The sequence below is a fragment of the Sebastes fasciatus genome, chromosome 18 (genome assembly GCF_043250625.1).
Source record: "Sebastes fasciatus isolate fSebFas1 chromosome 18, fSebFas1.pri, whole genome shotgun sequence".
Classification (NCBI taxonomy): domain Eukaryota; kingdom Metazoa; phylum Chordata; class Actinopteri; order Perciformes; family Sebastidae; genus Sebastes; species Sebastes fasciatus.
This window is the reverse complement of record NC_133812.1, coordinates 23,588,502-23,605,145: the sequence shown is the minus strand read 5'-3', so window position 1 is coordinate 23,605,145 and position 16,644 is coordinate 23,588,502. Positions and strand designations below refer to the sequence as shown.

General features: G+C 43.8%; 1 protein-coding gene across 9 annotated transcripts in view; it reads right to left on the bottom strand.

Moving 5' to 3' along the window:
• sipa1l1 (signal-induced proliferation-associated 1 like 1) overlaps positions 1 to 16,644 on the bottom strand; it is a 103,606-nt gene that overhangs the window by 9,743 nt on the left and 77,219 nt on the right. For 8 of the 9 annotated variants that reach the window (XM_074614752.1, XM_074614753.1, XM_074614747.1 and 5 more), the window contains 11 exons: positions 15,803 to 16,382; positions 12,220 to 12,318; positions 11,551 to 11,726; positions 10,920 to 11,207; positions 9,569 to 9,712; positions 8,840 to 8,973; positions 5,138 to 5,235; positions 3,815 to 4,359; positions 2,196 to 2,381; positions 1,058 to 1,226; positions 217 to 451 (listed from right to left, as the gene is read on the bottom strand). In XM_074614752.1, coding sequence (XP_074470853.1) covers positions 217 to 451; positions 1,058 to 1,226; positions 2,196 to 2,381; positions 3,815 to 4,359; positions 5,138 to 5,235; positions 8,840 to 8,973; positions 9,569 to 9,712; positions 10,920 to 11,207; positions 11,551 to 11,726; positions 12,220 to 12,318; positions 15,803 to 16,382 — 2,654 coding nt within the window. The remainder of the gene's footprint in view (positions 1 to 216; positions 452 to 1,057; positions 1,227 to 2,195; positions 2,382 to 3,814; positions 4,360 to 5,137; positions 5,236 to 8,839; positions 8,974 to 9,568; positions 9,713 to 10,919; positions 11,208 to 11,550; positions 11,727 to 12,219; positions 12,319 to 15,802; positions 16,383 to 16,644) is intronic. The other variant, XM_074614754.1, reaches the window with a different exon arrangement.

The window sequence follows — 16,644 nt, the reverse complement described above, 5'->3', positions numbered from 1 at the left end:
CAGTTTATTACTGTTTTTTATCATAATTAAAACAGATCACATGACTTAGTGTGGATGTATAAACCTCCTTGTCTTGCTCTGCTTTCACATAAAAATGGCTCTATGGTTACAAAATATTACAAAGCACCTAAAAACATCTTTTCCATGTGAATGGACTCCAGCTGTTATAAATACCTCTATAGACAAGATACCTACACTCCTCCTCCTCCTTCTTACCGTGGAGCTTGACTCCCAGTTTATAGGAAGGCCGTCGGAGGGGAACGCCGCGGGTGGTGGGTGAGCGTGGGAGGGTGGAGCAGCTGAAGAGAACATCGGCGCTGAGTGTCGGCTCAGTCACGGAGTCGCACAGAGGAGGCAGGCGTTGGCCACGATAGATACTCTCATCTGACAGGGTACGATGGAGGGAGCGACGGTGGCTCAGATGCTGGCTGGGTGGAGATTTCTGGCCGTGCTGCACAGGATGGAGGGAAGTGATGGGGAAATGTTATAATAAAGATCTGAACCCATGCATTATGTGGGTAAACATCTGTATAGAGAAGGTTTAAGGTTCTTTATCTGTCATTTGTCAGTTCTAGCAAAGCAGTCACTGGCAAGGAAAATCTTGGGTCTCAGGTTCCTTCAACAATGCTCATAAAATATGTATATAGAAAAGGAGAAATCACACAAAAGTAGAAGCAAAATGATAATGTAAGGCATAAAATAGTGCAGTTAAAATAAATATAAACATAAGTAAATATAAAATAGTAATGTAAATGTGTTGAAGACAGTATTTCAGATGGGAAAACTGAATGTAAACAGGATGCAGTATGTATAGAGAAGTAGTAAATATGTTTATATACACAGAGGTGTAACAGTTTGTAAAACAGTATGTAAAGTACATAAAGGTAAATAAAGGTAAAGTGAAATCTAGTCCAGTTTAAAGGAATACTTCAACCACAAAATGACCATTTGTATATCAATTACTCACTAAAGCTGTAAGTGTTAGTGATGTTAGGATGTGTTCTTCTTATGTGTCTGTTAATTGGTTGTTCCTGTAACTAGATTCACAAAGACGTACCTTTTCCTTGTGTCTGCGTGGCGGCGGAGGGCTGTCTGGGGCGCTGTGTCTCTTCGTATCCTCCTCCATAGTAGATTTGGCGTGAGGTTGTGGCGAGTGCATATCCCGAAGAGAGGGCCTGGCTGCCGGGGTCGGAACAACCTCCACTCCTCCCTCTCCTGGAGACTTCCTAAAACACACAAACAGACGATTCAGCAAACACAATCAGGACACAAATTATGCATGCCGTCTCTATATTCTAATAATAACATTGATAAATAATGAAGATCATTCAGCTTCAAAAGTGGAGCCTTTAATTGGGAAATTGAATTCAGTTGCTGTATTAAGCCTTTAATGTAATACCCTCTTCAACCACAAGGGGGTAATCAAGTAGTACGCATATTATTACTACCAAAAGACATTAATAGGAAAGAACAGTGGGTGGACAAGTAGTGGGATCAAATGTAGTGTTACAGCATCTTACATCCGCCAATAAACACTATCATTGTAAAGCTGGTAATGTTTTATACAATATACATAAAGGGATGAAGAGCAGTCTGAAATAACAACACTTCATCATCACCTCTGGCACCGTCTCAACAATAATGCAACAGTATGAGCTTTATAAAAGGTAGTATTGATTGAGCGTTATTATGAATGTGAATAAGTTGCATTATATCGTACAAGTGTTCTTCGTTCATTTGTCAAAACCAGGGCTGCAATTAAAGATTATTTTCATTGTTGATTAATTTATCTATTATTTAATTTTTTTAATCTATTAGTTGTTTGGTCTATAAAATGTCAGAAAATGGTAAAAGAAATGTCCATCAGTATTTCCCAAAGCCCAAGATAACATCCTCAAATGTCTTGTTTTGTCCACAACTCAAAGATATTCAGTTTACTGTCATAGAGGAGTAAAGAAACCAGAAAATATTCACATTTAAGAAGCTGGAATCAGAGAATTTAGATAAAAGAAAATACTCAAACCGATTAATAGAGTATGAAAATAGTTCCCGATTAATTTAATAGTTGACACTTCTAATGTAAGAGCTGCAGGTAAACTGTTACAAAACCACACATCCCGTTTAAATCCACTGCTGGACTGGGAAATACAACTAAAGACCTTCTTAATTTATTTATTATTTTGCTCCATCCTTACTTGCGCGTGTCTCCGAAGTCGACAGAATTGATGGTGGACCCGGGTTTCCTCCAGCCGATCAGGTACTTGGACTGAGCTCCTTGGCGGGGGTAGAAGCTCTTGGGCCCGGGTGACGGTGAGTTCTGGGACGAAGGTGAGGTGGCTGAAGAGGAGGACTCATCTCGTGGGGAGCTGTGGCCCGAGTGCCTGGCAAAGGGAGGGGAACAAGAATGAGAGGGGTTATTCATCATGGCAAATGTAGTTGCACCACAAATAAGAAAAGCTGAGTAAGTTGAATCATAATCCTGCATCTTTAGGCAATGACAGTTTTGTTTTATGGATTGTTTAGAGAGGAGAATATAAACACTTTTGCCCCTTGAGATATTTGCCTCCCTGGATACATTCCAGCGAGGACACACATAGTTGAGTTATAGATGGAAAATGATATGAAAGCATCACCTGCGGTCATTCAGAGCCCACTCCGCCACTCTGACAGAATACAAATGTGTCTTAAATGCTGGACAGATGATGCCCAGGCCATGAACTGCAACTCTATCTGAACGGGTGAATTAAGACAGGAAGAGCGAGACACTGGAGTTCTCTCCGCTCTGGACGCCACTTCAGCTATGAAATGTTGGACATGTGTTGCACATTTCCTGAGGCCTAATATGGAAAGATAAGAGGGAGTTAAAATTGCTCCCGTGCTCGGTTTCCAGGAAAGACTCGCTGAGAGGGAGGTAGTCTAGTGTGTGTTCCTCTTGGGCGGAGAAATATCGGCGGCTTGAGTAATGAGAATTGGAAACATGCTGCCGAGGTCAGACAAATACTGCGATGTCACGTGACAGATTATTCATTAAAAGGCGGGAACATTATTTTTTTTAGGTTTTTATGTATGTTTATTTTCCCAAGCCCTTCTAAAAACTTTTTTCCACATGTCCTGACGTAGGTTTCTGCATGATGACGCTGCTACATGTACAGTATATACACATCCTTATAGTCAGTGTATTAACGTTACATACAGTAACTTAGATGGCGTTCGGCATGCTCTCAGTTTGGAGATTCAGACAGGAGTACCAGCAAGGAAGCAAAGCACGTCTGTTTGGATCCAAAAGTCACATAATAACACAAACAAACTAACCGATCGATGCAGCGGTAGACCAGCAACTCCTGTGTTCTGTGAGGTAAAATTACTGTTTTTGTGAATGGAGTCTGGTGGCTTTGAAGACAGCGATATAACAGCTTCAGTTCCCCGTCGGAAAGGGCTGTCTGATGGCGAGGTAAAGCGGTTAATATATTCTAAATATAGCGTAAACTTGAGCCGTTATATCGCTCTCTTCAAAGCCACCAGACTCCATTCACAAAAACAGTAATTTTATCTCGCAGAATGCGGGAGTATACATACAACCTTACTTCAAAAAATCCGAACTTTAACGCTTTAAGACTGAAATTAAATAAGCTGTAACGTGCAACTCTTATTGAGAGAAATTAGATTTCTTCTTCTTAGATTGTTTAATTTCAATATTTTTTTTGATTTGTCATTTTCCAACTTTGTTGTCATCTTGCAACTCCATATGGGGTCTCGCCCCCCAGGTTTGTAAGCATTCAACACATAAAGTTGTACACTCTACACACAAACTCACACAGACCTCGAGTGTGATCCAGCTTCACTCAGACTGAAGGTGCTGCTCTCTCTAACCAGGAGATGAGTAGGTGGGCTTCGGCCCGTCTCCTGACTCCTTTCTGCTGGAGGGCCCGGGGACTCGGCGGCAGCCGGCGACCTCTCCAGCATCCTGCGGCCTCCCTCGGTGGGGCTGTGCCATGGAGACGCCGTCCGCTCCCTGCTCTCCCTGCTCTCCCTGCTCTCCCTGCTCTCCCTGCTCTCCCTGCTCTCCCTGCTCTCTCTGCCTCCGCTGGGAGCCAGCAGGGAGGTGGTGCTGCCGTGGTGAGAGTGGGGGTGCGTGTGGTGAGAGGCTCCGTAAGAGCTGGTGTCGATGCCGCTGTCGGCAGACGCCCCCTGGAGGTAGCCTCCTCCTCCCAGGCCGTTGGGCTCTGTCTCGCCCTGGTCACCGCTGGAGGCTCCACCGGCTCCCATTTCGTACCATTTATCGCTGTCGCTGTGGCCCCCGCTGGACGCTGTGCTGGATAGTGTGTTACTGCTGGAGTGGCCAGAGTAAGGCCCATCGGACTGGAGGAACAAAAGTGGAAGAGCGAAGGGAAAGGACTGTTGAGGGAGATTTCCATGTTATAGAAAACATCAGTTTTTCAGCATTTTTTTTCAGTCATTTGGTGAACAAGACATCATGAAAGGCACTTTCACAAGCCAACATTTAGTCTGTTTTAATCAAACTCTAGTGCGGTTTGTTTGGGCAGTTGTGAACGTAGTAATCGTACTCTGGTGTGGACCAAAACAAGGTCAGAGACCGCTCGTGAGAGGTGGTTTCCAAGTGAACCACACACAGGCTGCCTGTGTGGGCATTTGTTGAGATATCCACAGGTAAACGACAGGTTAACATGAGTGGGAGAGGACTGACCTGGACTTCAGCAGAAGTCCGATGTTTGCTTGACATCTGGGCCGAAGAGAACATACAGAATATACTAAATAAAGTCCACAAAAAAAGTGACGTTTATAAAGTCATTCGGGATAAACTGGAGAAGGGATTCATGAGCGGAGTAGATCAGTGCCGAGTCAGAGTACTGTGAAACCGAGCCAGACTAAATAGAAAACGAACCAAAGGTATCAATTTCACGCTGATTCGGACTAACCAAATGGACTATGGCTTGTGAAAGCACCCTAAAATTACTTGAGACTACAGTATTATTAACTAGGATAACAGAATGAAATACACTGTATGCTAACAGAGATGCCATCTGAGCCCCAGAAGAAAGAAAAGAGGGGTTATAGAACATTTAAACTGTACTGTCAGAGTTCCAGTAAATAGTGTAAGACAGGTGTAAAGCCTGACCTGGCTGCCCTTCTTCGGGGACACGTGGATGACCTGCTCCTGCCTCTGGATGCGGGGAGCTCCAGAGTAGCCTTGACCAGACTTGGAGACTGGGGCCTCTGCAATAAATAGAGCAATAAACACAGCTGGGGTTGGTGACAAATACATGCACAGAGCCTGCGGTACAAACAGACGACTTGTTGGTGATTCAACAGAGAAGTCCTTCTCCTCTCTGCTCGCTCGTGTGTATTTTGCTACGACAGCACTCATGCTTCTTGGGGCTTCATAACGACGACATTGTTTTCATTCCGCCTCTGTTTCGTGGACAAAAAAACCCTGATCACTTGTCATCAAAAGTAACGCACATCAAACAGAAATTTGTCCCCGGACGGTTCCTGCTGGCTTTGTTTGTTCAGGGCAAGCTGTTCAGCGTGAGGGGATGTGTGCATCTGTCCTGGAGCAAAATTCGGGGGTATAAATGGGAGTGTTGTGTAATTGTCTACATGTTATGCAACAAGACACACACAGTAGGCAGCTAATGACCAACGCACCGTGAGAGGCAGAGCTAAGGGAGGTATCATAACATCTGCTGGGATGAATCTAGTAACGTAGTGAAGCCCCCCCATATCCCACTTACAATATTCATTACTCTGCATAGTTTTCTCTGCCTAACGGGCCTCGCGGCATTAATTAGAGATGGTTGCATGTGTGCATGCCTGCTTGTTTGGTTGCCTGTGCATATATAATCAGTGTATGTGACTACATGTATTGTTTTGTTTCTTAAGCGTTGTTATTGATGTGATTGGTCAACCAGATGTGTTGGTATGAAAAAGCCGGATATTTTCGTGACGAACCAAAAGCACGTTGGGTTAACGTGTGCACTCCTGTAGGCTTTGTTGAACTAAAAAACACTTCTAAGCTAGTTAAAAATTGCTTTGCATAGAAAGGGAAGTCGGAACAAATAGCAGTTTTCCCAACGCATGAATTAATCATAAACCTGCCACAGGATATCAAAAGAAAATGGAGCAAATGTGCGATGCAACAGGAAAAATGTATGCAATAGTTACTCTAACGAGGGCTGCTCGCAGCGTTCTCGAGAACCGCTCATCGCTCGTTGACTCCAGGGAAGTGAGGATGAGTTCAGTTGGAACCAGGCTGGAACCTCCAGTTCAGAGAGGTCGTGACTAGAAAGTCCTCTGGTTGCGAAAACAAGTCTGATTGTATAGAAGTCTATGAGAAAATGATCCTACTTCTCACTTGATTTATTACCTCAGTAAACATTGTAAACATGAGTTTATGGTCTCAATCGCTAGTTTCAAGTCTTCTTCAATACAGCATGATGTTCATTTAGTAAATTATGGTCCCATTTAGAGTCAAATAGACCATAAAGCAGGGGATGCTTTAGGGCGGGGCTACCTTGTGATTGACAGGTCGACGGCCAAAATGCAGAACTCGAGGCTTCAAAACGGCAGTCCACACACCAATGGGTGACGTCACTGTGACTACGTCCAATTCTTATATACAGTCTATGGTTGTAAAGTTAGTATATCAGCAAAAGTGAACGCCACGGCCTGAAAAGGCCTGCTGTGACATGCTGCACGGAGCGCTGTTCGCTTTATTAATATTGTACGTGTCACATATCCAAATTGCACCAACTTCCACACTGCACGTCCTTGGGTCCCCAGCAATACACCCGCCAAGTATGAAGTAGATCAGATGAATGGTTCTTGAGACATGCGAATGACACACCCACCGACAGACAGACACAGATTCCTCGAAATATAGTTAGATGCAAACCTCTGTATCGGCCACATTAAGAGCTAAAGTAAAGTCCGGTTTGTGTGACAGGAATCGAGAGAGCAAAAGAGAGTCTTCTGGCCTCTGCATGACTCGTGTTATTTCTGGACAGAGCACGGCCACATCATCATCGCTGAAGACTTCACGGGTCAAGGGGTTAAAAATGGGAGGAAGAGGAAAGGATAGAACAGAAACCCTCAACCACAGAGACGGCAGAGTGGACCGTGTAGGGAAGGACACTTGGCTGGCACAGTCTGAGCTGGCCCAGCCTGAGCTGGCCCAGCCTGAGCTGGCCCAGCCTGCATTGTTCCACCCTGACCAATAACGACATAAGTGCTATAAACAACCACAAAATGAGAGACTAAGGCCGTTCTCTGTGATTGTGGCGGTCAGGAACAGGTTGAGGACACGGCTGAAAGTAGGCTGCTCAACAATCAACCAGAGCAACGTCGTGCTGGGAATCAGAGGAGCGGCTGAGGAGCATGTCGTTTCTGTGGCTTTCGGAGACCGAGCTGGAAAACAAGAATAAAAAACTCCCAGAAAAACAAGTGCATGGGAGAACACTCGTAATTAAATGAAAGCCAATGTACGAGAGAATAAAAAGATGAATGAGAGGCGAACATAAGAGCAGAACGAGGACCGGAGGAAGGGAGGGAAGGAAAGGCTCACAATGGAAACTTGACCAACTGTGTCGACAGGAAATAAAGGAATTTCTCCCCTTTCTCGTTCTTCTTTATTAAACCTCACAGAATAAAGTATAGAAAAGTCATATACTCTAATTGAGATCAGGATTTGATCTCATTTCCCCCATTCAAGAATTATCTCTTCCCTTTTTCTGTTTGTCTCATTATCTTCCCAGCGTTTTGTCTGCTCGCAGAGACATTAAGACCTGCTCTGTGAAGGCAATATAATTCACAGCTTGCAGACGAGGTGGGAGAAGAAGAGGAGGAGGAGGAGGAGGAGGAAGAAGAGTAGGAGGATTGTGGATGCTGTCAGAGTTGGTATCTCAGCTCCAAAAAATTGTCACTAGCAGATGAGGAAGTACACACTCTTCTGGATACCTGTCATTTCAAAGGATTTAGTAATATGGATAAATATGGATGACTTCTTTCCCTCCCTCCCACGCTATTCAAGACTCAATGTGACCTTACATATAAAAACACATGTCCACACACACACACACACACACACACACACACACACAGACAGAGAGAGAGATTGATGTTTAGAAAACATTAGAATCCACCTAGAATATTAAGCCACTGCACTTTCCTCTCTAACATCTGTATTTTTCACACTGAGATTTGAGGCACATACGATACGAGAGTATTCACCGTAAGTGTGGTAAATCGCTAAGTGATGCTTAATGACAGTGACTAGCATGGCTAGCTAACGTGGGCTTGAGTGGGAGGCTGCTGCAGTAATACAGTCATACATTAACGTTATAGCAGCATCAGACTGTCGTCTCCAACTATATCTCAGCCTATAGATCAAACAGTTGGATATTTACAGACAACACTAAGGGGGCATGACGGCGATCAACCTTAATTTATTAAAATATTGTGAACACTCAGGTTCAGGCAAGATCGCAAAATAATTATTAGACATGTGTATAAAACAACAAGAGATAACAAGAGATGAATGCATACAAATTTGTCAAAATGTATAATAATCTGAGCCCGTCAGTGTCAAAAACAAGCACCGTTAGTGGACGTATATTGACGATGGATAATTGCCACGAGCGATTACATTGCAGCCTGTTTAGCGGCTGCAGCGTTATCCCTCAATACTGGAACAATTTCAAAAATTGTTGTCCTCATTAGTCATTTAGATATGAAAACATGGGAAAATAGGCTTGAAAAATACCAAAGTTACCCTTTAAGTTTACTGTATTTACTCCACAATTTCTCCACAAGATGTATTCACCTGTTGACCCTCGTTCGGCCCCTCCCCCTTCCTCCATCCTCGACCAATTGGGAGTGGACTTCCCACCGGACCCGCCCTCTCCGACCACCTCCCGTCTCTCCGCAGACATCGGCGAGTGGCGGCTGCCTACAAACCTGGTGAACGGGCACACAGGAACAGAATCAGAACACTGAGTTTATTATATTCAGCTGTTTTTTATTATATATCAGCTAAATGTGTGTTTCCACTGATTAAAAATGCAGAGCTAGAAGTAACAGGATAAGGAAGACAATACATTTGACCACAGGCTGCAGTGGGTGGAAGTATAAAGAGCATTATCATATACAATCACCTCGCTCTCTTACACTAATTTAATGCACCGTTACAACTGTGGAAATTAATAAATCAGCTTCCTAAATGTAAAACACGGACACAGTAGTAATAGTCTCACAAGATCAGTGAAGTTATTAGTGCTAAGACATGCTTTCTAAAGATGAAAACTGAGTAATGCTCTTTGTAATGAATCAGCTCATGACCATACAATCATGACAACAGCTAAATTAAAATTAACAAACACGTTTCTATCATTAATATTTACAGAAATATCAGAATAAAGTCCCTTAAGGCAGCAAAAAAATAGTGATACTGAGGAAGTGAGTTGCTTTTCTGATATGATATATCATAATTTGCATAAAACAATACTCAGCCGCGCCACAGACAAACACAATCCCTCCCCTCCCTCTTCCTTACTGCTCGGGCATGGACTTCTGTCTCCAGTGAGCAGAGCTTCCGGAGGCGTCACTGGAACAAGACAGGTTGCTTGGAGAGCTGCGATTGGAGCGACCCAACGCCATGGAGGCGGCCAGGCTGTAGCTCTCGCTGCCCGGAGACATCCTGGTACACGAATAACACACGTGTACACACACACACACACACAGGAACTGTAAGAATTTACAGGGCAAGTGGAAATGGAGGAACTAAAGGAAGATGAAATAAACACAAGCAAAGCACTGCAGGAGCAAAAATGTCCCTTCAGAGGAAATTCCATTGATTGCTACTTCCCACACAGGCTGGATGAGAAAATGATGTGAATCGTTCAAAGCTTCTGCTTAAAAAATCAGCTACATATCCAACAGCTGCCTTTGGCTTGAAGAATTTGCAATGATTTTCTTGCTTCATTTCAACAGTGTGAGAGGTGAACATATGTATTAATTCACATTAAGGAAATAGAATTAACTCAAACGAATACTGTACCAACGACTTCTGACCTTCAAAATCCATATTTATTAGGGCTGTCAGAGTTAACAAGATAATAACATGTTAACGTAAATCAATTTTAACGCCACTAATTTCTTTAACACATTAACGCAACTTGTGTTAATGTGTTTTTAGTTGTGTTTTTAGGTTGTAGCGGGCTCAGTTTTAAAGCTAGAGTGGAGATACTGGCATCATATGAAACTAGAAAACCTAAAGAACCCATTGGTATTAACCATGTCATACTAGCTTGTCATGAAGGAGGCTAAATTACGCTCTAAACATTTGCGAAATTTTGGTGAGGAAATCTGTCATGGCCATTTTCAAAGGGTTCCCCTTGACCTCTGACCTCAAGATGTGTGAATGTAAATGGGTTCTATGGGTACCCACGAGTCTCCCCTTTACAGACATGCCCACTTTATGATAATCACATGCAGTTTGGGGCAAGTCATAGTCAAGTCAGCACACTGACACACTGACAGCTGTTGTTGTCTGTTGGGCTGCAGTTTGCCATGTTATGATTTGAGCATATTTTTTATGCTAAATGCAGTTCCTGTGAGGGTTTCTGGACAATATGTGTCATTGTTTTGTGTTGTTAATTGATTTCCAAATATAAATATATAAAGACATTTGCATAAAAGCAGCATATTTGTCCACTCCCATGTTGATAAGAGTATTAAATTCTTGACAAATCTCCCTTTAAGGTACATTTTGAACAGATAAAAAATGTGCGATTAATCAGGATTAAATATTTTAGTCAATTGACAGACCTAATATTTTCCAGTTTATACTCTATTTTGGAATTATATTCTAATAATCCATATCTAAAAAGGCAAGGGGCTCTAACCTCTTGGGGTCCAGGGGCCGGCCATCACTGCTGACACTGCGTGGGATGACGGCGCCCCGCTCCAGCCTCTCGGCTGACAGGGTCTTCCCCACTGAGCTGCCCAGGCTGATGGCCCGGTTGGGCGTGTGCGGCTGTGGTGAGGCGGTGAGTGACTGCTGAGGGCTGCTGGACGTCCTCTGCCACTTGTTGTTGTTGCTGCGGAAGGGGAACTTGTATTCGAAGGAGCCGCTGTCGCCGCTGCTGCTCTTGTATTCTGACACGGGCATCCGATAGAGCTCCGAACATCCTCTGTAGAAGAGCAGGAAGGACAATTTGTTTGAGAGGAAAAGTGTTGTGTGTGTCAGTGAGGGTTCACATAACCTTTTCTTTCTTATAGGGATTGAAAAGGTCTGAAATAAGAATAGAGATTTGTGACTTTTCAAAGGCAGGGTGAGCATTTTTGAGAAGTGTCAGTGCCAGCGTTTGGTTTGTCCGTTCTGGGCTACTATTCTTAGTTCCAGGTGATTATACGCTAATGAAAGCATAGTTATGAATATTATATTCCATTTCTGCTAATAGATCCCCTGAAATCCTACACACTGGTCCCTTTAAAAGGAAACAATCGATGGCTCCGCTCCCATCCCCCACCTACCTGCGTGGAGTGGCGTCATCATGTGGCGGGATGATGACGACACGCACTGTCACCGAGGTCCGCAGGAGGTCAATCATCTGCTCGTGGGTCAGCGTTGCTACAGCAACTTTGCAGATTTCCACCAATCGGCTTCCCTGCCGCAGTCCTGCCTGCCAGGCGTAACCGTACGGCTCCACCTATTAGTGACAACGTTTGATTGCATTACAGCGGCGGTGGTGAGACGCTTCATTATCCAGACAGTAATATAGCCAAAACAGGGAGTGTCCATATAGAGCTGAGAAATTACTAACAACCTGGCTTTTCATATTCATATATTCAGACATTTTGCAACAATACAACACAGAGAGCAAAGGTGTAAAGTTTCCTCCCATAATGGCTTAATATAAAACATGTAAAATTCTATTATACTGTAGTGATTACTGTTTTACCAAGTCTGAAAGCAATAGACAGCAACAAAGCAATTTTCTCTCCCTGCACAGTGTAACACACTTTGGGTAACTAATCTAATAAAAAAACAAATACAAGGGCAGTCCATCACATTAACAGGTAGAGTAAGGCTAATAAAGCATATTCAGATCTTCGATGTAAACATGTGTTCTACCCCAATTAACTAGATTAGTTTTAGAGCACATCTTCAATACCACATCTGAGTTATGTACGGACAGATACCTCGGCCACGATGCCTTCGTAGTTCACGTGGAAGCCGAGCTGCCCCAGACCGTTTCGACGAAGCGTCATCTCTGATGTCTCGCAGCCTTTAGTCAGGAACTGGACACAGGGAGGGCAGAGAGACACACAAAGTACAGATGAAAGATTAAGTGACATATTATCAGAGGAGAGATGATGAGAAAGAACCAAACAGGTCAAGAGGTGAGGAGGGGGGGAGTGAATAGAAAAGAGGCAGAGGTAGACCGCTTTAATCGGTTTGGCCGAGTTTTACAAACTATCTTAATCGGCGGAACTGGGCTCTGATAGCGGCCGATGGCTACACACAGCCAACACCAGTCATGCGGGGACGTACATCAACGTTTGGCATGGAGGCTCCATACACAAAGTCAAGGTAGAGGGGGAGAAAAAAGTTATCGCTTGAATATGTAACGTAACAATTTCAGCTCTTTCTCCACAATATAAAACAGGCAGACAGGGAGGGAAATAAATCATTCACTGTTACTTTAATTTGCCAAACTGGTGTTCTCTCTTCCAAACAATCCAGCCACGTAACCATCCATTCATGAAATTAAATCGCACACTTTAGGATCCTCCTTCCCCCGGGAATATGCAGAAATATGAATGGTTTATATGAGTGGCATTTAACAATGTAACGGGACGCGCAACAGAAGTACTCCCTGCCAGTCATAAGCCACAGAACGGCGCATTGCCCATTGCAAATAGAACATTTTCCAATGATGTAATCCACCACATCATACTTCAGGATACTCTCTTACGAATTATTAAATTCAGAGTGATAAAAAACAAATTTATTAAAAAAAGACGTATGCAAAAGTAGCCGACTAGGCTGCTGCAGAAGTAAAGAAGATATTGACCGATTAATCACCCCTCTCCAAACTATCATTATTATATCGGCCTTAAAAAATCCACTATCTGTCGACCTCTAAAAGGGGACATAGTGAAAGAGGGAAGTGAACTTTTCTTATCTTCCTCAGTCAAATTTGCAAAACCACAAAACTCTATAAGTGTAGAATCAGTTGCTGTTAATAGAATACTAAGTCTTAAAATGTGTAGGTCTGCAGGTGTGTGAACAAGTTCAGTTCATATGTACGCATGCTTCCTCTTTTAAGTTGAAGAAGAGATTTCTTTCAACAACTTAAGTGATCCCTGAGAGATTTTATAGCCATAAATAAAGATGAATTAGTGCTCCAGCATCTCGCTGCCTTCACACACACACACTCGACAGATGACACAAATGAAAGCAGGTGTGTCTCTTGCTGTGACACTTTAGGCTGTGCTCACACAGAGATGCGTCGCTTAAGAGAGACCCTTTTGAACTTCATGTTTTTTTCATGGAAGGATGGGACTCTTCAGGCGGGGTGGGGAACGCTGTGAAGCAGCCGCGCTGCTTCTTCACCGGGAGTCGAGGTGGAAAAGTTGAACATATTTTTAAGGAGAAACAGCCCGGATCACGTCAAACTGCAAAAGGGCGACCAATGAGTAAACAAAGGATCTGGTAGAGCCAATCCTGACTACTTTTTCTTTGAGGTCAGTCACAACTCATCTCTTCCTCCCTCTAGTGACACTCCTGGCGGCTTCGGGGCACCTTGCATTTCTTTGTCTGAACAGAGCATCTCCACAGAAGTCAAACTCACACAAGGATGCGTGAATAAATCATGCTGCAGACTGGCACCTGATAGGAATTGTTATGATGCTCTGAGATGCTTCTGAATGTGTGCGTGGGAGAGGAAGAGAGTACAAGAAAAAAAAAGGGAACGATAAAGAGCTCTCAAAAGGAGAGCAAAGAGAGGAGAAAGAAAGAGAGACGAGTTCCAAAAAGCGAGAGGCCCGAGGCCACTTCCCTTCCTCTCTCTGGCACCGAGGTAGTCCAAATGATTGAAGATTAACGCCAGATGCATAAAACGCAACATGAAAGTGGTACATTTCTGAGCCAAATACCGATGTGTGTGTGTGTGTGTGTTCAAATATGCTTGTATGCATGTGTGCAAATCGAAGATGGAGGACGCAATCCAGGTTACATAAATACATGATATAAACCATCACACACACACAGTTTGAAGGTAGGGAGAGGCTGGGGAAATGAATGTATTCTAAAGCACTGATGATTGCATAAGAAAACACCTTTTTTTCTAACCAGTTTCCATGGAAACAGCTAAGGAAGAGCTAGCACCACTACAGTGTGTGTGTGTGTGTGTGTAGGTGTATGAGCCATTAGGAGCATGTTGTCCAGAGGTGTTTCTGAAACTCCCTCAATAAGCTGAGACCAGTAATGAGACAGCAGCTTTGGCATGAAACGTTGTCATTCTGGCAGACTGACAGTAAATAGTAGGAGAGAGTGTGAGTGGGTCAGGTAAATGATCAATGGCAGCCAACAGCATTTTAATCCATTGATTTGGTTTCTCTGTACTCGTCTGCTGACATGAATGAATGTTCGTCACCTTTGCCGTTCCTTTGTTTTACTCAGAGTCTCCCAGCACCTACATGGAGCCTGGTTTAGCTTTACAGTGTGAGCAGGGCCACTGATTTGGTTACAGGCACCAAAAAAAATCATTGTGTTGTTGACACTGAAACTACATTATGTTAATTATCTTAACACCAACTGACCTAAATTGATTTTGATTGTGTAGTTGCCATGCCCTAAGCTATGACAGCAGAGGGCAGGAAGTCCAACAGATGTCAACGATTGATATCAAGAGCAAAGAGAGCAAACAACTACTAATTAAATATATAAAGCTCAACAGTGAGGTTCCAGTGCTCACACTATACGCCGTGTGTCTGATGCACGTTCATTATGCCGAGGAAAACAACTCTGGATTCAGCTTTAAGTTCATTTTACAACTTTTAGGACATATTGATTTAAATGAGGGCTATTTAAGTGTTCGTACTGGGAAGTTGATTTACCTTTAAAAAAAAAAAAAGATCATTTGATTTACAGACGTCTCTTTATATATTCATGGCTATGGGCTCATTGGCGTTATCAGTCCTAAATGGAGGCAGCGCTACCGCAGTGCCATCTAGCAGCTATTGTCAAAAAAAGCACCGGAGTTTCGTCTCTTTTCTTTACTCTTTAGTGAGAGTACGTCCTCGTATGTGTTGCTCCCGGGTTTCAAACCGGGCCAACATGGCGGCTCGATTGGAAACTTTCTCTTACATTATGAAAATAGTTCACCGAAATGTGTTTCTGAAAACATTTTGAGGTGAGAAATAAGCCATGCAGTTACTGAATCTGTCTTCATTTCCAGAGGCGGCGAGTCGCCATTCCCAACGGTTTATGAAATGAGAAGTTCCTTCACTCCCTCATTATGTATACAGTCTTGTACCTTTGCCTCTTTTTTCATTTTCCAACTCTTTTTTTTGCGCCGAATCAAATGTTTTATGGTCACGATTCATCTTGTAGCTGGTCGGCTTGCTTCCATGCTTAAAACTCTTTATACAAGGATTTTCTGAAACGCAGATGGAGTCTGTTCAAAAAGTGGGCGGTCACCGTTGAGCTCTATTACAAGCAATAACAACCATCAGCCTTATCACATATGTTAACGTGTTGGTGTGCGTGTCTTCTAACCTCTAGACGTTTCACCACCTCCTTGAAATCCTCAGTGTTATTACTGACACTCCTCAGAGACGCACTTTCTCCCCGCTCGTAGAAAATCCGCAAAGACGCCGGGCTGCTCGCCGTCCAGCCGATCACGTCCTTGGTGGCACAGTTAAACACCACGGCCTTGGCGTCCTGGTCCAACAGGATGAGGAAGTCGTTGGAGATGGCCAGAAGGGCCTCCAGTTCCCCTCCGGTCCCGTGATCCTCGACGTGGACCAGCCAGGTCACCCCCCCCAGGCTGCGCAGCTCCGCCCCGGCGTACGGCCGGCTCTTCTCTTTCTTCTTGTGGGCCAGCGAGATGAACGGAAACTTTCCGGATGGGTCGATGGGCGTGCTGGTGGTGTGGCGCTCGGCCAGGTCGCGCAGGTACTCTTGGCGTGTTCGGGTGGCCATGGCGCGGAACTTGTTCGACTTGTGGGCAGCATTTTCTGCGTTGATGACCTTGGCCAGCAGGAAGTCCCGGAACACAGAGGACTTGGGAAAGGTCACGTCTTCTGGGATGGGGGGGCCGAACGAGGGCACGTCTTTGGAGCGAGTGACAGCCACACTACAGGGAGAGGAAAGGAGGCAAGAGGAGAAAGAAGGAAACATGGGAGGAGAGAAGAGAAGAATTGATGGTTAATAAATGATGTTGTTCCAGTATTGACCAACAATCTGGACAATTTAGGGCGGGTATTTTGTTCCAACATCATAAATTCTGTGGCTTACATTAATTGTTTTATTACACAGTAAATCTACTCAGAATGTCACATCACATCCAAGCAAGTATTTATGGCATTAAGATAAAAAAAAATATGCTGCCAGATTCG